At 45.8% G+C, this 19491-nt stretch overlaps 1 protein-coding gene and 1 pseudogene across 2 annotated transcripts; one reads left to right on the forward strand and one right to left on the reverse strand.

Annotated features, from left to right (window-relative positions):
- Positions 1 to 256: 256 nt before the first annotated feature.
- Positions 257 to 3839, reverse strand: LOC105716137 (large ribosomal subunit protein eL36-like; annotated as a pseudogene).
- Positions 3840 to 10039: 6200 nt separating this feature from the next.
- WNT8A (Wnt family member 8A) lies at positions 10040 to 18621 on the forward strand. Of its 2 annotated transcripts, XR_010338749.1 has the most exons (8): positions 10040 to 10164; positions 10247 to 10280; positions 10492 to 10630; positions 13615 to 13740; positions 14422 to 14564; positions 16601 to 17129; positions 17418 to 17617; positions 18156 to 18621. XR_010338749.1 is itself a non-coding variant. In XM_012434228.3 (6 exons), exons 1-6 carry the CDS (start codon positions 10097 to 10099, stop codon positions 17144 to 17146), a joined length of 1056 nt encoding a protein of 351 aa, XP_012289651.2. The 2 variants fall into 2 exon arrangements, 1 of the variants encoding a protein (XP_012289651.2); XM_012434228.3 differs by lacking the exons at positions 17418 to 17617; positions 18156 to 18621 and having other exon boundaries at positions 10097 to 10164; positions 16601 to 17146.
- Positions 18622 to 19491: the final 870 nt, after the last annotated feature.

Below are 19491 nucleotides of genomic sequence, written 5' to 3' on the forward strand. Positions count from 1 at the left end.
TTAGGCAGGCATAGTGGTGCGTGCCTGTAATCCTAGCTACTGAGGAGCCTGAGGCAAGAGAATCACTTGAACCCAGGAGGCGGAGATTGCAGTGAGCTGAGATCATGCCATTGTACTCCAGCCTGGGCAACAGAGCAAGACTCCATGTAGATTTTTTAAAAAAAAATTTAATTCATGGTTGTTACCAAAAAAATTAATAAAACATGGAAATATGCAATGCAAAAAATGAGAGTCTCTCATCCAACTTGGCCTTTGAAAGAGTCTTGGACCCCAAATTGCTGGGATTACAGACGTGAGCCACTACGCCTGACCTATGCTTTTTTTAAAAGCGTTTTTTGTGTGTGTGCACATTCAAGTATGTGTTACTTGGTTGATAGACAACTTTTTTTTTTTTTACATTAAGTATTTTTAAAAATTTATTTATTTAACTTTGTATCTGGCATTTCTCCCCATGTTATCCCTTCCCATCACAACTGCCCCCAGTGTGTGATGCTCCTCTCCTTGAGTCCATGTGTTCTCATTGTTCAACACCCACCTATGAGTGAGAACATGCGGTGTTTGGCTTTCTGTTCTTGTGTCAGTTTGCTGAGAATGATGGTTTCCTGATTCATCCAAGTCCCTACAAAGGACATGAACTCATCGTTTTTATGGCTGCATAGTATTCCATGATGTATATATACCACATTTTCCTTGTCCAGTCTGTCATTGATGAGCATTTGGGTTGGTTCCAGGTCTTTGCTATTGTACACAGGGCTGCAATGAATGTACGTGTGCGTGTGTCTTTATAGTACAACAATTTATAGTTCTTTGGGTATATGCCCAGTAATGGGATTGCTGGATCAAATGGAATTTCTATGTCTAGATCCTTGAGAAATCGCCACACTGTCTTCCACAGTGGTTGAACTAATTTACACTCCTACCAACTGTGTAAGAGTGTTCCTATTTCTCCACATCCTCTTCAGCATCTGTTGTCTCCAGATTTTTTAATGATCGCCATTCTAACTGGCATGCGATGATATCTCAATGTGGTTTTGATTTGCATTTCTCTAATGACCAGTAATGATGAACATTTTTTCATGTGTTTGTTGGCCTCATATATGTCTTCTTTTGAAAAGTGTCTGTTGGCCGGGCATGGTGGCTCACACGTGTAATCTCAGCACTTTGGGAGGCCCAGGCGGGTGGATCATGAGGTCAGGAGTTCAAGACCAGCCTGACCAACATGGTGAAACCCTGTCTCAAAAAAAATAAAATAAAAAATGAAAAAAAGAAGAAAATAAAAGTGTCTGTTCATATCCTTCGCCCACTTTTGAATGGGGTTGTTTGGTTTTTTCTTGTATATCTGTTTTAGTTCTTTGTAGATTCTGGTTATTAGCCCTTTGTCTGATGGGTAGATTGCAAATTTGCTCTAATGATGGTTTCTTTTGCTGTACAGAAGCTCTGAATTTTAATTAGATCCCATTTGTCTATCTTGGCTTTTATTGCCATTGCTTTTGGTGTTTTAGGCATGAAGTCCTTGTCTATGCCTATGTCCTGGATGGTTTTGCTTACGTTTTCTTCTACTGTTTTTATGCTGTTAGGTTTTATGTTTAAATCTCTAATCCATCTGGAGTTAATTTTAGTGTAAGGTGACAAGTAGGGGTCCAGTTTCTGCTTTCTGCACATTGCTAGCCAGTTTTCCCAACACCATTTATTAAACATGGAGTCCTTTCCCCATTGCTTGTTTTTGCCAGGTTCGTCAACAATCAGATGGTTGTAGATGTGTGGTGTTTCTTCTGGGGCCTCTGTTCTGTTCCATTGGTCTATGTCTCTGTTTTGGTACCAGTACCATTCTTTTTTGATTACTGTAGCCTTGTAGTATAATTTGAAGTCCGGCAGTGTGATGCCTCCGGCTTTGTTCTTTTTGCTTAGGATTGTCTTGGCTATGCGGGCTCTCTTGTGATTCCATATGAAGTTTAAAGTGGTTTTTTCCAGTTCTGTGAAGAAGGTCATTGGTAGCTTGATGGGGATAACATTGAATCTGTAAATTACTTTGGGCAGTATGGCCATTTTCATGATATTAATTCTTCCTAACCATGAACATGGAATGTTTCTCCATCTGTTTGTGTCCTCTCTTATTTCATTAAGCAGTGGTTTGTAGTTCTCCTTTACTTCTTTTTTTAGTTGTATTCCTAAGTATTTTATTCTCTTTGTAGCAATTGTGAATGGGAGTTTGCTTTTGATTTGGCTCTCTGTTTGTCTGTTATTGATATATAGGAATGCTTGTGATTTCTGCACATTGATTTTGTATCCTGAGACTTTGCTGAAGTTGCTTATCAGTTTGAGAAGGTTTTGGGCTGAGACGATGGGGTCTTCTATATATACAATCATGTCATCTGCAAATAGAGACAGTTTGACTTCCTCCTTTCCTATTTGAATACCCTTTATTTCTTTTTCTTGCCTGATTGCTCTGGCTAGAGCTTCTTTTTTCTGGGGGGGAGGGGGTGTTGAGCTGTTTATTTCAGGGAGAGGGCAGGGGAGGGGGCTTAGTCTTTCTTGGCAGCGGCTTTCCTCATGGTGGCCAGGACATTGCTCAGCACCTCCCGCTTCCTCTTGGTGCGGACGTGTGTCCCTACCCTTTTCTTGATGAACTTGAGGGCCCATTTGTCCTTGGAGACCTTCAGTAACTCCATGGCACGCCGCTGGTGCGGGGCAAAGCCACACACCTCCCGGATCATGTCCCGCACGAACTTGGTGTGTTTGGTCAGACGCCTGCGGTGGCGGCTGTGCCTGGGCTTGCTCACACTCTTGGTTACGTGTGGCCCTTGTTGAGGCCCACGGCCATAGGACAGCGAAGAGCCATGGCTGCTACTCTCCAATGGTGACGGTGGCGGAAGGCGATAGACAACTTTTTCAATTACATTTTACATCCATAAGCATAGTGCAAATTTTTCAAAGACAAAGATCCCTTTACAAGCTTTACAGTTCAGTGCCAAGCACTAGGCTGGCTATCCATTAGGCAGGTACTGGATAATGGCTAAAATTCTGGTACTGAACCCACATTCTGGAAACAAGAGCCTGTTGTACCACTCACTGCCAGCAGATGGCAGATCTTCATCAGAAGTCCCTTTTATGGCGTTTACTTATTTATCCCTGTTTACTTCCATCCCTCCCACCTTTCCAACGTTCCTTATCTCACTGTACTATTAAAAATAATTTAAACATCTCTCTCTCTCAGACCAGAATGAGAACTTCTACAGGATGAAAATATCTCCTAATTCATCTTAAACTCATAAGTATTGAGTACTGGCCTGAACTGAATAGGTAAATATTTTTGGAATTAATAAATGAATGGATGGATGCATATTTCTCTGAAAACTCGTAAAATCCTGCAACCAGTTCCAAACCTTCTTCTTTGGCAATTAATTAAGAAACATTAATTGAGAACTTCTATGTCCTATCCAGAGATGAATAGGACAGAGATGGAGGTTTAAAACATTGAGGGAATAAAAAATAAGAGGCTTTAGCCAATTGGAACCTTGTATTGAGTGAGCCCCTCCAAGTCTAACTCTTCCTAGGCTAATGGTGAAGACGGAGCCTCTGGCATTTGGGTACTTCAGTCTGATGGGAGAAGCAGGTCCCTATCCTTGGGCGATCGCCGTGTGGCTGGGATTGGCAGGGCCCAGCCTTAGGCAGCTTCCGGACTGATGAAGGAAACATACTTTCCAACACAAAACAGATCTAGTCGGCCGGGCGTGGTGGCTCATGCCTGTAATCCAAGCACTTCGGAGGCCAAGGCGGGCAGATCACCTGAGGTCAGGAGTTCAAGACCAGCCTGACCAACATGGTGAAACCCTATCTTTAAAAAAAAAAAAAAACCGATCTAGTCATGGCTTGCAGACTGATCCCCCGCTCCCCACTCAATGTGCCCCTGTCCTCACAGGCCCATGCATCCAATAGACCACCAACTGCTCCCATTTTCACATAGGAGGATATCATTTCCCTGCCCACACCCAGAACCCTGAAGCTAAAAAGGAAAACTAAAGTATCCCACTTTTTTCCCAGAGCATATTGTTGGGGCAACTTGGTAAGTCACTGAGGCTAAATTGAAGGGGCCAAAGGGAGGGTCAGGAGCTCAAGCAGCTGTGGCATTTGGACTGGGAGTCAAGTATCCCCAGGGGGTTAGAAGCTTCCAAGGAGGAGGGGTGGAGACCAGGGGCAGAAAATCCCTAAACTCTGCTCCCTGTCACAGCTCAGAAGAATATGCATGGAGACTCATTCTTCCCCTGCCACGATCCTTTATCTAATTAGCAGAGAAGTGTAAAAAGTCAGAAATCCTATCTCTTTGTCTTTTGACATTCTCCAGTCACCTCCGCCCCCTCACTACTCCCTCTCAACTCTTCTGCAACTTGCTCCTACAGTCTCATCAACCCCTGTAGGCTCAGGGGAAAGGCCCTGCAAGGAGCCTGGGAAAGAAATGCTGGGGAATGAAGGATTTGGGAAGTTCAGTGAAAGAATTTTTAGAAAGAAACACCGGCCTAGGAGGCATACTTCCACTGTCGGGTGACCAGCTATCCGGGTTTGCTCAAGACTCTCCAGGCTTTAACATTGAAAGCTCCAAACTATAGGAGACCTCTCGGTCCTGAGCAAACCAGGATGGTGGAATCCAGGCTCTCTTGGCCCCAAATCACTGTGTAACCCTGAATAAGTTCTCTATGGGTCTCAGGTGCCTCCTTGTCAAATGGGACTCTCTAGCTCAGACACTCTAAGGTTCCACGAATGGCCTCTGAATTTCCTGAAGCTGGGCACAGCAAGGGTGACGTTGGTATGTCCTTTATTAATTGTAGTCCTCCGTGCTTCCCTAGAACTCCTGGAATCTCATCATCCTGGAACATTAGAGGTGGAAAGGGCCTTCAGGATTACCTGGTAATGGTGCAAATGCCTATTCCTCATATCTATTTACATGTTCTACTTGACATTATACATAGATACATACCTTATCTCCTGCACCCAAGCCAGTTGCTAATCATTTATCAGCATACCAGGGCTTCAGAGATACTACTATTCAATCTATCTTGTCATAGGCTCATCTGTCCCCATTGTCACCTTCTGCTCTAGGCTTCAGCTCTAGATTTCCATTCCTGCAAGAGAGAAACCAAGAGTTGGCTTCTCATTACTTAAAAGCTAATGAGGCCGGAAGTGGTGGCTCATAGCTGTAATCCCGGCACTTTAGGAAGCAGGCAGATCACTTGAGGGCAGGAGTTCAAGACCAGCCTGGCCAACATGGTGAAACCGTGTCTCTATTAAAAATACAAAAATTACCCAGGCATGGTGGTATGCGCCTGTAGTCCCAGCTACTTGGGAAGCTGAGGCAGGAGAATCTCTTGAACCTGGGAAGCAGAGGTTGCAGTGAGCCGAGATCACACCACTGCACTCCAGCCTGGGCGACAGAGACTCCATCTAAAAAAAACTTAAAAAGCTAATGAGACAATAAAGTTGGGATCACGGAAATTGATGCACAGGTTGACTGGAAATGATTTGCAGACTTGATATGGAATGCTTCTCGCTATTCTCTCCAGGAAACCTCTATCTGCAGTGAAAAATTTGGTCAGTCCCGTACAGGGGTCTTATGTTGCTATACCCCAGAGGACTCTGAAGAAGGCATTGGTTATCCTCCAGGTATCCCTCTTAAAGGCCCATTTAATGGTCAACGGCGGGATTTAAAAATATATAAGATAATTCTTGCCAGGCACAGTGGCTCACGTCTGTAATCCCAGCACTTTGGGAGGCCGAGTTGGGCAAATCCCTTGAGGCCAGGAGTTGGAGACCAGCCTGGCCAACATGGTGAAACCTCCTCTCTACTAAAAATACAAATTAGCCAAGTGTGGAGGCAGGCACCTGTACTCCCAGCTACTTGGGTGGCTGAGGCATAAGAATCACTCAAACCGAGGCAGAGGTTGTGATGAGCTGAGATTGCAGCACTGAACGCTAGCCTGGGTGACAGAGTGAGACTCCATCTCAAAAACAAACAAACAAAAGATAATTCCAATGCTCCCAACTGAAGAGATAAGATTTCTGGCCTACAATCACCTCTGGGATTAATAAACTCTGTAAATTTGTTGTTGTTGTTTTGTTTTGAGACAGAGTCTCACTCTGTCACCCAGGTTGGAGCACAGTGGTACAGTCTTGGCTCACTGCAAACTCTGCTTCCAGGGTTCAAGTGATTCTCGTGTCTCAGCCTCCTGAGTAGCTGGGATTACAGGTGTGAGCCGCCATGCCCAACTAATTTTTGTATTTTTAGTAGAGACGGGGTTTCACTATGTTGGCCAGGCTGGTCTCAAACTCCTAAACTCAGATGATTTGCCTGCCTCTGCCTCCCAAAGTGCTGGGATTACAGGAGTGAGCCCTAGCCTAAGGCTGTAAATTTTAAAATTAGGATTACAACGTGTAAGAAAGTTGGAAGCTGGGCATAGTGGTTCACACCTGTAATCCCAGAACTTTGGGAGGCTGAGGCAGGTGGATCACAAGGTCAGGAGATCGAGACCAGCCTGGCCAATATGGTGAAACCCCATCTACTAAAAATACAAAAATCAGCCAGGTGTGGTGAGTGTCTGTAGTCTCTACTACTTGGGAGGCTGAGGCAGTAGAATCACTTGAACCCGGGAGGCAGAGGTTGCACTGAGCCAAAATTGCACCACTGCACTCCAGTCTGGGTGACAGAGTGAGACTCTGTCTCAAGAAAAAAAAAAAGAGAGACAGAGAGTTGGGAAAGTATTTTTTTAAGAGACAGGGTCTCATTCTGTCACCTAGGCTAGAGTACAGTGGCACGATCATGGCTCACTGTAGCCTCAAACTCCAGGGCTCAGGCGATGCTCCTGCCTAAGACTCTCAAAAGGCTGAGATTATAGGTGTGAGCTCCATGCCCAGCCCAGCTGGGAAAGTCTTTAGTGATCATTCAGCCTTCAATATTTTCCCCATTCTCTCATTTTATAGATGAAGAATCTGAGGCCAGCATGGTGGTTTACACCTGTATCCCAGCACTTTGAGAGGCTGAGGCGGGCGGATCATGAGGTCAGATCAAGATCATCCTGGCCATCTGGTCTCTACTAAAACACAAAAAACTAGTCGAGCATGGTGGCAAGCGCCTGTAGTCCCAGCTATTCAGGAGGCTGAGGCACGAGAATCACCTGAAGCCGGGAGACAGAGGTTGCAGTGAGCCGAGACCTTGCCATTGTATTCCAGCCTGGTCACAGAGCAAGACTCTGTCTCAAAAAAAAAAAAAAGAATCTGAGTCCAGACAGTGATGAATAACTTGCCCATGGTCATACCAAAATTAGTAGCCAAAGCCCAGGGCTCCTGATACCTGGAGCAGAGGCCTCTCTATATCAACTCTCACTTCCATTTAGAGAAACTGTATGATCTTTATAGAATCTGAGCAGGAGCAAGCACAGTTTGCACACAAAAAACTATCTTCAAAATAAAAGAGTATTTTTTGTAGAGTACCAACTAAATGCCAGGTACAGTGGGGGACACAGAAGCATAAGACCCAATCACGTACACTCAGGAAGTGAATGCCGAGTTACTCCTAAAACTCTTTCAAGGTGGCAGGGGACTTCCTCAGAGCTATCACTAACCCTGTTCTGACCCCACAGTGAGTGCCATGGAAATCAACCCTGCCGTCTTAAGGAGTGAAAGTTAAATTAGATTTCTTGACTGGGAAAAGTAGGAGACAGAGAAAAGGCAGCTGAGGCTAACTCAGTGGCTTTTCTCACGTGACTCAAGTCTGGGACACCTATTTTCCCCAAGCAGAGAAGCCCACAAGCAATCAAAGCAAGAGAGCTTGCTGGGGCTGGGAGGCAGAGCTTTAGTCCATTAGGGCTTTTTGTCCTCATCCTTCCAGAGAAATGAAACAAAAAACTACATTAAAAAAAGAGCCCAAATTTCCTTTTAGGTTTAGCATATCTAAAATTGCTCCAAGTTGCTATAAAAATTTCTAAACACTTCTATTTTCACAATTATCTTATTTCAGAAGGACAACAGTCAGTTTGTAGACTGATGCCAATCCTGGCCCATACTTGGAGTGAATTGCCCTGAAGACATCTGGGGACTCTTTGGCCCCTAGAAATCCTTTGGTAGAGGGATCTCTGAGCTCCACTTCCTACCCAAACCAGGTCCAGGGTGCTGAGAAGTGATCTGGATGCTGTGATGGTCACAGGATAGAATCAGAACTGTGACTGTCCATCTATGCTTTCCTCTGAACTTCTCTTTTTTTCTTCTTCTTTTTTATTTATTTATTTTTTCTCCTTCTCATCCCTGGCCTCCTCCTCTGAACTTCTCTAGTCTTCCTTCCCCAGCTGTAGGAAAGAGCTTCACCAACAAAGAAAGACTTCCACCCCTTTATTCTAGTCCCCTATCATATCCAATGGTACCCACTAGGGTCACAGATAGGTTCTTTCATTCATTCATACAGGCACCTTCCTAAGCACTAAGAACCCAAAGTGAACCTAAAAGACAGATTCCTGGCTGGGTGCAGTGGCTCACGCCTATAATCCCAGCACTCTTGGGAGGTTGATGCAGGTGGATCACCTGAAGTCAGGAGTTTGAGACCAGCCTGGCCAACATGGTGAAACCTCATCTTTACTAAAAATACAAAATTATCCAGCATGGTGGTTCATGCCTGTAATCCCAGCTACTGGGGAGGCTGAGGAAGGAGAATCACTTGAACCTGGGGGCGGAGGTTGCAATGAGCCAAGATTGTGCCATTGCACTCCAGCCTGGCGACAGAGCAAGACTCCATCTCAAAAAATAAATAAATAAATAAATAAAATCAGCCAGGTGTGGTGGCGTGCACCTGTAGACCTAGATACTTGGGAGGCTGAGGCCGGAGAATCCCTTGAACTCAGGAGGCAGAGCTTGCAGTGAACTGAGATCACACCACTGCACTCCAGCCTGGGCCACAGAGTAAGACTCTGTCTAAAAAAAAAAGAAAGAAAAGAAAAGAAAGAAAGAAAGGCATCAGTCTTCCCAAATATAGCTCTGCGTAGCCCAAAGGTTGGTTCTCAGATATATGAGAAATCAACTAATTGGAGATCTAACCCTCAGATATAAAAGGATACGTTTGTGGGCTGGGCACAGTAGCCCACGCCTGTAATCCCAGCACTTTGGGAGGCTGAGGCAGGCAGATCATGAGGTCGAGAGATCAAGACCATCCTGGCCAACATGGTGAAACCCTGTCTCTACTAAAAATACAAAAAAAATTAGCTGGGCATGGTGGCGCACGCCTGTAGTCCCAGCTACTTGGAGGCTGAGGAAGGAGAATCACTTGAACCTGGAGGCGGAGGTTGCAGTGAGCCAAGATTGTGCCACTGCACTCCAGTCTGGCGACAGAGCGAGACTTCATCTCAAAAAAAAAAAAAAAAAAAAAAAGGATAGATTTGCTGCTAGGAATGAAGGAAATTTACCAGCACTTACTTTGCTAGAATGTGGTGGAAGAGACTGATACAGAGATGAACTCTGAACTGTCCCTGCTCCATAGTTCCACAGTTCCATCACCTCACAGTCTGGAAGGGAGTGGGAGGGATAGTGCACTCACTGGTTTGGGTAAATGAGTAGGTGCGGGCCCCAGATGGCATTGCTTTATGATTATTAATAGCTTGGGGAGGAGGCAGGGCAGAGAGTGGAGGCTCACTGACAGATGAGGACACTGTAACTCCAAGAATGGGTGACCTGCCTTCAGGGTTAAGGACCCAGCCTGCTGTGGCCTACTTGATTCTGAGAAATGGGCCAAAGAAGCAGGAAGAGACAAAATTGACATATAGAATAAAGAAAGCTCAAGGGTAGGAGAAAAGCTTCAGCCTCTCTCTCAGTCTGGGAGGGAAGGGCTGGAGGGGCTGGGCAGGGCGGGGCTTTCCTCGAAAACTGAGTCCCTCCTCCCTGATCCCCCCATTGGATCAGTGGCTCCTGCAGCCCTGCCAGTGAGAAACAAATGAGAAGAGCTGCTGATTTTCCCCCTTGGCCATTCAGAATTTTCTCACATAAATACTGAGGAAGACTCTGCCCTCTCCTCATTTCTCTGGACTTGGCCCTGAGCTGGACCTGGTCCACTGGGGTAGGCAGGGTGATGGGGAAGCTGTCTGTGCTCTGGGCAGCTGTGGGCATATGCTGTGCCACATGCTGTGCCTCTGCCTGGTAAGTCCTTTCCCACCCTCATTCCAAGCCCCCACTGCCTCATCCCCATTCACCTCTGCCTCACTTTTTCTCTTTTTGGTAGGTCAGTGAACAATTTCCTGATAGCAGGTCCCAAGGTAGGATGATCTCCGGCTTCCTTTACCCACTGAGGGCCCTAAGGGGACTCTTCTGGAGAAAAGAGGGGAGGGGACAGTGCCAGAGAGCCTCATCCAGAGAAACCTATAGTTGATTCTCGATGGAGAGCTGGCCCATCTGAGTCCTGCCTGCTCCCTCCATCCTAGATGACCCACACCGGGCAGAAGCTCACAGCCCTTTTCCCTTTGCCAGGCTTATCTGACCTACACAACTAGCGTGGCCTTGGGTGCCCAGAGTGGCATCGAGGAGTGTAAGTTCCAGTTTGCCTGGGAACGCTGGAACTGCCCTGAAAATGCCCTCCAGCTCTCCACCCACAACAGGCTGAGAAGTGGTAAGTTTGTGTGGGACTCACCTGTGCAAGGGGCATATATGTGAATGGAGAGGGGCTTGCAGTATGTGTGTATGTGTGACATGTTGCACATGAAATGAAAATGCTGCCGGTGACCTGCCGACCTGCCTTTCCTTGCTGTGTGACCTTGAGTAAATTACTTCCCCTCTCTCAACCCCAGATTTGTCATTTGGGTCAGTAAGGCCAGTTCTGTGTAGTTCATCAGAAGTAACCTATGGGTTGAATGAGGTGGATATGAGATGTCTCTATTTATGAGATAAATGTAGGAAATTATTATTATTTTTTTTGAGACGGAGTCTCACTCTTGTTTCCCAGGCTAGAGTGCAATGGCATGATCTCGGCTCACTGCAACCTCCACCTCCCGAGTTCAAGCGATTCTCCTGCCTCAGCCTCCTGAGTATCTGGGATTACAGCCATACATCACGCCCACCTAATTTTTGTATTTTTAGTAGAGAAGGGGTTTCACCATGTTGGCCAGGCTGGTCTTGAACTCCTGACCTCGTGATCCACCCACCTCAGCCTCCCGAAGTGCCGGGAATTACAGGTGTGAGCCACTGTGCCCAGAGGAAATTACTCTCTTTTTTTTTTAAGACGGGGTTTCACCATGTTGGCCAGGATGGTCTTGATCTCCTGACCTTGTGATCCGCCTGCCTTGGCCTCCCAAAGTGCTAGGATTACAGGCGTGAGCCACCATGCCTGGCGAAATTACTCTATTTTTTAAATGCATGCCTATATTTATGTGTTTGTACACACTGATCTTGCACTGAGTTGTATGAAATAAAAATGGGGAAAGGGCTTTGTGTTTGCAGCCCCTGAGGAAGTTTCACATGGCTAACTGCCATAAAATCCTAACAACAGAAAAGCTGAGATGTCACATTGAGCTGTGCCTCAGGTGGGGCGTGTGTCTGTGTGTGTGTGTGTACCCATGTAGCCACTGTATGCCATAGTTTGCATGTCATTTTTGAAAATAATATTCACCCGAGAATAGTTAGGGGAAAGAGAATAAAGAAGAGGGAGAAAGTGGCCAAGCATGGGCTGGGATCATGCCTATAATCCCAGCACTTTGGGAGGCTAAGGCAGGAGGATTGCTTGAGTTCGGGAGTTTGAGATCAGCCTGGGCAACATAGCAAGAGCTTGTCTCTACTAAATAAAAGTAGAAAAATTAGCTGGCATGGTAGCATGTGCCTGTAGTCCCAGCTACCTGGAAGGCTGACGTGGGAGGATTGTTGGAACCCAAGAGTTCAAGGGCATAGCGAGCTATAATCACACCACTACACTCCTGTCTGGGTGACAGAGCAAGACCTTGTCTCAAAAAAAAAAAGAAGAAGATAGAAGGAACTATCTCCTTGTGGGGTATAAGATAGAATGGGGAGTATGTAGAAATGAAATGTGACAATGTTTATAAAAACTTTAGTAAGATAAAAAAATTAAAATAAAATAAAATAAAAAAACAAAAACAAAGAAAAAAAAACTTTAGTGAGATAAGAGCTCAGTAAGTGGCAGTCATGATTATTATGATTATTACATGGCCCAAACTTCCCAGTCAGAAAGAGAAAAGGTCCTTCTCCCTCTCCTAAGCCAGCCTCAGGCCCTGCATCTCACTGCCTAACGACTAGCAGCAGTGGCTAGTGGACAGAGGTCAAGGTTGGACTCGAAGGGAGCAGGGTCCTGATCCCAACACCACAACTAGAAAGTGGTCTCATTCTCATCATTCTTTTTTTTTTTTTTTTTTTAGGGTTTCACTCTGTCACCCAGGCTGGAGTATAGTGGCACGATCTCGACTCACTGCAGTCTCTGCCTCCCAGGCTCAAACAATTCTCCAGCCTCAGCCTCCTGAGTAGCTGGGACTTTAGGCATGCATGGAGATGCCTGGCTAATTTTTATATTTTTTTGTAGAGACGGGGTTTCGCCAGGTTGCCCAGGCTGGTCTCGAACTCCTGGGCTCAAGTGATCTGCCCACCTCAGCCTCCAAAGTGCTGGGATTACATTGGTCTCATCATTCTGTCTCTGGTTTTTACTTTCCCTATTGGTAATACAGGGATGTTCATTCCTGCCTGGATGAAGTAAGGAGGCTGGAAAGATATGCATTGTTCTTTCAAATAGAAGTGCATTGGCTGGGTGCAGTGGCTCACACCTGTAATTCCAACTTTGGGAGGCTGAGGCAGAAGGATTGCTTGCACCCAGGAGTTCAACTCCAGCCTGGGCAACATAGTGAGACCCTATTTCTAATAAAATAATTATAGGCCAGGTGTGGTGGCTCATGCCTGTAATCCCAGCAGTTTGGGAGGCCAAGGCGAGTAGATCACTTGAACCCGAGGAGTTCTAGACCACTCTGGCCAACATGGTGAAACCCCATCTCTACCAAAAAATAAAAAATAAAAAAAATTAGCCAGGTGTGGTGGCATGTACCTATAGTCCCAGCTACTTGGGAGACTGAGGCAGGAGAGTCATTTGAACCTGAGAGGTGGAGGTTGCAGTGAACTGAGATCACACCATTGCACTCCAGTCTTGGTAACAGACTGAGACTCTGTCTCAAAAAACAAAAAACAGGCCAGGCGTGGTGACTCATGCCTATAATCCTAGCACTTTGGGAGGTCGAGGTGGTCGGATCACAAGGTCAAGAGATTGAGACCATTCTGGCCAAAATGGTGAAACTCATCTCTACTAAAAATACAAAAATTAGCTGGGCGTGGTGGCAGGTGCCTGCAGTCCCAGCTACTTGAGAGGCTGAGGCAGGAAAATCGCTTGAACCTGGGAGGCGGAGGTTGCAGTGGGCTGAGATCACATGACTATACCTGGTGACAGAGCAAGACTCCATCTCAAAAAAAAAAAAAAGAAAGAAAAACATCCTCTGAAACCCAAAGGAAGTAGGGGATAAGGGAGAGAAACAACATCATTTTTCCAAAGCCTCTGCTTTGGGTGATCAGGGTCCAAGTTTCCAGTCAATCCCCTCTCTCTCTCCAAAGCCACCAGAGAGACTTCCTTCATACATGCTATCAGCTCTGCTGGAGTCATGTACACCATCACCAAGAACTGTAGCATGGGTGACTTCGAAAACTGTGGCTGTGATGAGTCAAGAAATGGAAAAACAGGTAAGTTGGTCTTTCTAATGGGGATGGGAAGAGGTGAGGGGCTACAGAGCTGAGTGCAGGCTAGTCTTTCAGGAAAACGTTAAGGGACACAGCTCCCTTAAACCTCAACAGTCCAGCAAGGAGTCTAATCTCAAGACTCAAAGACTAGGATTTCCTAGTCTTACACTCTCAGGGTTGAGCCTGGGTCCATGAGTCCAGGTATTAGCAAGTAGCTCTAAAAGCAACAAGGCAATTAGAAATGAGAGTTAAAGCTAGCCCTGGTATTTCAAGCTTGGAATGGCTCATCCGTAATCCAGAGCCACTCCACAATTTGCAGACCACCTAAGACACTTCCTCAGGTTTATCACTAATGAGGGAGCCTTTTACAAGATGATTGCAGAATAATGGTGCAGAATTCCAGAATGTTTGAGCTGCAGTGAACCTGAGAGCATCTAAGTCAGCCCCAGTGTGCCTACTTTTACAGTGGGTATAGAAGACTAATTGCTTATGGCTGGGACGTGTCTAAAGGCTGGGCAGTTGGCTTTGGCAACAGGACTCATCCCACCCACCCCAAGCACCTCCATTTCCCTGTCTTACCTTCAGCCATAGCTTTACACTCCTAGGGCTCTTGGGGATGGTTTGGCGGATGACTGGGACTTAGCAGGGAGCTACATGGAGAACTTATTCTTTCTTTATATCTAGGAGGCCATGGCTGGATCTGGGGAGGCTGCAGTGACAACGTGGAATTTGGGGAAAGGATCTCCAAACTCTTTGTGGACAGTTTGGAGAAGGGGAAGGATGCCAGAGCCCTGATGAATCTTCACAACAACAGGGCCGGCAGACTGGTGGGTACAGGAGTTGTGGCCAGTGCTGGCAACAGCTTCACATCTGTGCAGCCCTTCACAATTTTCCAAGAGCTGTCTTATACATTCTTTCCTCATACTACCCAGCAGGACTGAGATGACTACCCTCATTCTCTGGATGGCAAAGCCAATGAAGTCTGAGCCAACTGGCTTGTCCAAGGCACCTAGTAAGTGTCAGAGACAGGCAGTGAACTTAGATCTTCCTGTCTAGTCCTCTTGTCATTATCTGCTGGCTGTGCCCCTCTACAGGCAGGCACACAATCAAGGCCTTGCTTCTGTGATTTACATTTTTTATCACTTCAACTGCATGTTCTAGTAAATTAATAGGGCCTTGTTGTCCAGGCTTGTGTCCTAAAGTCTGTCTGGGTTGTGGGGAATTGGGATTGATCTAGGCTTCTCTGGAGTGTCTAACTCTCCCCCAAGACTTCTAGTGGGGTGGCAATCTCTGGAGTATTCTGAATATAAATCTGGAAACAAGTTGGATTTCGAGCCAAGAGCATAGAAATTACCCTGTCAACTTGTACCTAGATGTCCTGGTTGCCCAGGGAAAGGGGGAAAGGGTTTTTTGGGTTTGGTTTTTGTTGTTTTTTTTTTTGAGACAGGGTCTTTCTCTGTCACCAGGCTGAAGTGCAGTGGTGCCATCTCAGCTCACTGCAACCTCTACCTCCCAGGCTCAAACCATCCTCCCACCTCAGCCTCCTGAAAACCTGGGACTATAGGCGCTTGCCACTATGCCTGGCTAATTTTTGTGGCTTTTGTAGAAATGGGGTTTTCCCATTTCTACAGGCTGGTCTCAATCTCCTGGACTCAAGCAATTCTCTTGCCTTAGCCTCCCAGTGTCTTGGGATTACAAGCATGAGCCACTGCATCCAGCCAGGAAGAGGTTTTTTTTTTTTTTTTTTTGAGACAGAGTCTCACTCTGTCACCCAGGATAGAGTGCTGTGATGCGATCTTGGCTCACTGCAACCTCTGCCTCCTGGGTTTAAGCAATTCTCTTGCCTCAGCCTCCCGAGTAGCTGGGACTACAGGCACATGCCACCATGCCCAGCTAATTTTTTGTATTTTGGTAGAGACGAGATTCCATTGTGTTACTCAGGCTGGTCTCAAACTCCTGAGCTCAGGCAATCCACCTGCCTCAGCTTCCCAAAGTGCTGAATTACAGGCGTGAGCCACTGCGCCCGGCCAGGAAGAGGTTTTTTAAAGCAAGTACAACCATGGGAAATTCATTGCCTTGGGGGTATAAGTGTTCAAACTCAAGAAGCTTCCTCCCCTCTCAGAAAGAACCCAGAAGACAATCCAATATTTGTCCTGGAAATATTCTCACCCCCAGCCTCAAGACCATAACTGTGGCAATTATCACAGTTTCCTTTGAAATTTACAGAGTATTTCCTTGATCATTATTATGTTCAATTTTTTTTTTTTTTTTGAGACAGAGTCTTGTACTGTCGCCTGGGCTAGACTGCAGTGGTGCGATCTTGGCTCACTGCAACCTCCGCCTCCCAGGTTCAAGTAATTGTCCTGCCTCAGCCTCCCGAGTAGCTGTGATTACAGGCGCCCCACCCACCCACCACACCCAGCTAATTTTTTGTATTTTTAGTAGAGACTGGGTTTCGCTATGTTGGCCAGGCTGCTCTCGAAATCCTGACCTCATGATCCGCCCACCTCAGCCTCCCAAAGTGCTCCAGCTGGGCAGATAGAGAAAAGCTCTACAAGTGATAGAGTTAGGCCTGGAGCAGAGGCTTCTGGGCTCTAGTAACCTTCTCAGCTCTTGGCTGACTCTCCATCAGAATCACCCATGGAAGCTTTAAAATCACCAGTCCCAGGTCCTTAACCCCCTAAATATCCTCATTGAGAAGATCTGAGGTAGGGTCCAGGAATAAATATTTTTCATGAGCTTCCCCAATAATTCTATGTTCCTTTAAAGTTAAGAAACACAGCTCTAACATATTCTTTTTAATCACTGACCTTTGGTCTTCCCTGCTCAGAGCCATTCTCTTTTTTATGTTCTCTCTGTGAAGGCAGTGAGAGCCGCCTTGAAAAGGACCTGCAAATGCCATGGCATCTCCGGGAGCTGCAGCGTACAGACATGCTGGCTGCAGCTAGCTGACTTCCGGGAGATGGGAGACTACCTGAAGGCCAAGTATGACCAGGCACTGAAAATTGAAATGGATAAGCGGCAACTGAGAGCTGGGAACAGCGCCGAGAGCCACTGGGCACCCTCTGAGGCCTTCCTTCCTAGTGCAGAGGCGGAACTGATCTTTTTAGAGGAATCACCAGATTACTGTAGCCACAATTCCAGCCTGGGCATCTATGGCACGGAGGGTCGCGAGTGCCTACAGAACAGCCACAACACATCCAGGCGGGAGCAATGTAGCTGTGGGAGCCTGTGCACTGAGTGTGGACTGCAGGTGGAAGAGAGGAGAACTGAGGTCATAAGCAGCTGTAACTGCAAATTCCAGTGGTGCTGTACGGTCAAGTGTGACCAGTGTAGGGATATGGTGAAGAAGTACTACTGCACACGCTCCCCAGGCAGTGCCCAGTCCCCCAGTAAGGGCAGTGCCTGATAATACCCCACACACGTTCACTTGGTTGTGTCAGTGGAAGGGGACAGAGCTTCTATCTCAGACAGAACAGATTGGAAAGCAACTGGAAAATCACAGTGTTGGTCTGTGGTCCTCATGGTATCTGCTATCGGTGGTGAAATGTAGGCCCAGGATTCCACAGCATATTCCTGGCAGGGCTGAAATGGGAACCCTGACTTTGGCAGACCCCCATTTCATCTTTCCTGCAAGCTACTTCCCGTCTTTGCACCTGTACTCACGCAGCTTGCCACAGGGAAAGCTTGGTTTAGGGTCCCTATCTAGAGGGACCTTCAAAGTATTTGTTCCTTTAAATTTCAGACCATGTCCAACCCAGAGTGCTGCTGGGAATCAGAAGAATAAAAGCAAAAAATGAGAGTTCTGTTCAGACTCCTGAAGGAGTAGCCTGTGGCTAGCTCCAGACCAGCTACAAACAAATCCATGCTGATAAATGAGGTAAAGACCACATATCTGCCTACTGGGAAGTTTTTAAAGTGTTAGATTTTCTCCCCCCACGTATGCACTTTTGAAAAGTTCTTCCTCCAACCTGAACAACATAGGAAGACGCCATCTCTACACAAAATTTAAAAATTGTCCTGGCATGGTGGCACTTGCCTGTAGTCCTAGATACTTGGGAGGCTGAGATGGGAGGATCACTTGAGCCCAGGAGATCGAGACTACAGTGAGGTGTGATTGCATCATTACACTTCAGCCTGGGCAACAGAATTGAGACCTTGTCTCAGAAAAAAAAAAAAGAAAAAGAAAACGATAAAAGAAAAAAAAGAAAGGCAAAAGAAAATAATTTCTTCCCACTTAAGCCTGGGGAAACCAGCACCCAGTATAACCTGAGGGTTTTTGCAGCTCATAAACCATCTCTGGAGCCATGGAAAGGCACTCGTGGCAGTAAGCGGACAGGAGACTAGGACTTACCCAGACAAAGTACCATAAGAGTGATGTTCCGAGAGAGCTGGGGACTCCTTGGTTATTTTCCCAGACTGAGAACTCAGCTTTATTTTGCAATGAATGCTTCTAGGACATACCCAGCTGGGACTTCTATTGCTCCCTTTGGAAACCTTAAGATCAGAAAGGGCATAAGAAACCCTGCTTCTCTCTCCCAATAATCAACCAGGATAAAGGGGAAACTAGAAATATCCAACTCCCTTGATCTGGCAGATAATAAAAAATCGAGACCCAGACACTGGTCAACAGGAAAACAATACAGACTCCCAGAGTTAGAAAATGTTATTTTAATGGGGAGTAAGGAAGCCCTTCGAACTTGAGCCATGTTCAAAGTGTGTTTGCTCTCTTAACTTGGGCATCCTGGGGTGTCTGTGCACCAAGGGCAAGAGACAAGCGGAGTTGTGGATTCTACCTACCTGCATTTGCACGTCTACATCTTCCAGTGGCAATCTTTGGAGGAGGGGTAGTTTCCCATAAAGAGAGCCCCGGGAGCTTACCCACTGGTTTCCTAAATCTGAGTATCTCAGCCTTGGGAATCTCCGCTGTCTGCACAGACCTTACACCATGCTGGGAGGAGATATTTTGAATATGTTGAGTAAAAAGTAAAAATGATCACCAAGAACGGGAAACACCCCTAGCTTATTGTTTTAAATTAGAGAACAATTTAAGGGTTCAAAGTATGATGAACAAGTAAATCATGAACTTAAAGTAGACTATTAACCACTAAAATATTCTTGAGAAATACTTAGTAACATGGAAAACATGCATGATAGAAGGGAACAACGCTGATTACAAAATGGCATGTTCAGAATGAATCCAATTTGTTGTTAAAAATGTGCAAACATTTGCCATTATGTGATACCAAAATTGAATGGTTTGTTTTCCTTTTGTGTTTTTCTATATTTTTACATTTGCCTAACAATAAACATTTTTTGTCATCAGAAAGAATTAATGTGTTATTTGTTCTAATGCCAAAAAGGAATAACCAACTTTGTTTTTTAGTGAAAAGGAAGGTGAAATGTTCATTAAGGAAGTTGGCATCTCAAGAGAAACATTTAAAACTACCACAGATGTCAGAGAACAGATATAAGGACAAATACATAAAAGTGAAGCATATGTCAAGGAAATGACAGATTTCCTCTCTGTCCCTCCTTCAATGGAAAGTTAAAAAACAGGCTCCAGTAGAGACAGAGAAAGCAAATGTGTGGTGTGTGCCTGCTTGGTGGTCGTGGAAGGGGGAATGGAAATAGGCAACCAAAAGAAGATTATTTCCCTGGGGTTCAGAAAAAGCAAAAATAAAATTATCTAGCACAGAGGTGAAACCATCCATAAATACAGATGTCAAAGCACCCATCCTGAAGCCTGAGTTG

The sequence above is a fragment of the Aotus nancymaae genome, unplaced genomic scaffold (assembly GCF_030222135.1).
Source record: "Aotus nancymaae isolate 86718 unplaced genomic scaffold, 86718_ANA_hifiasm-v0.15.2.pri h1tg000064l_1, whole genome shotgun sequence".
Lineage (NCBI taxonomy): Eukaryota > Metazoa > Chordata > Mammalia > Primates > Aotidae > Aotus > Aotus nancymaae.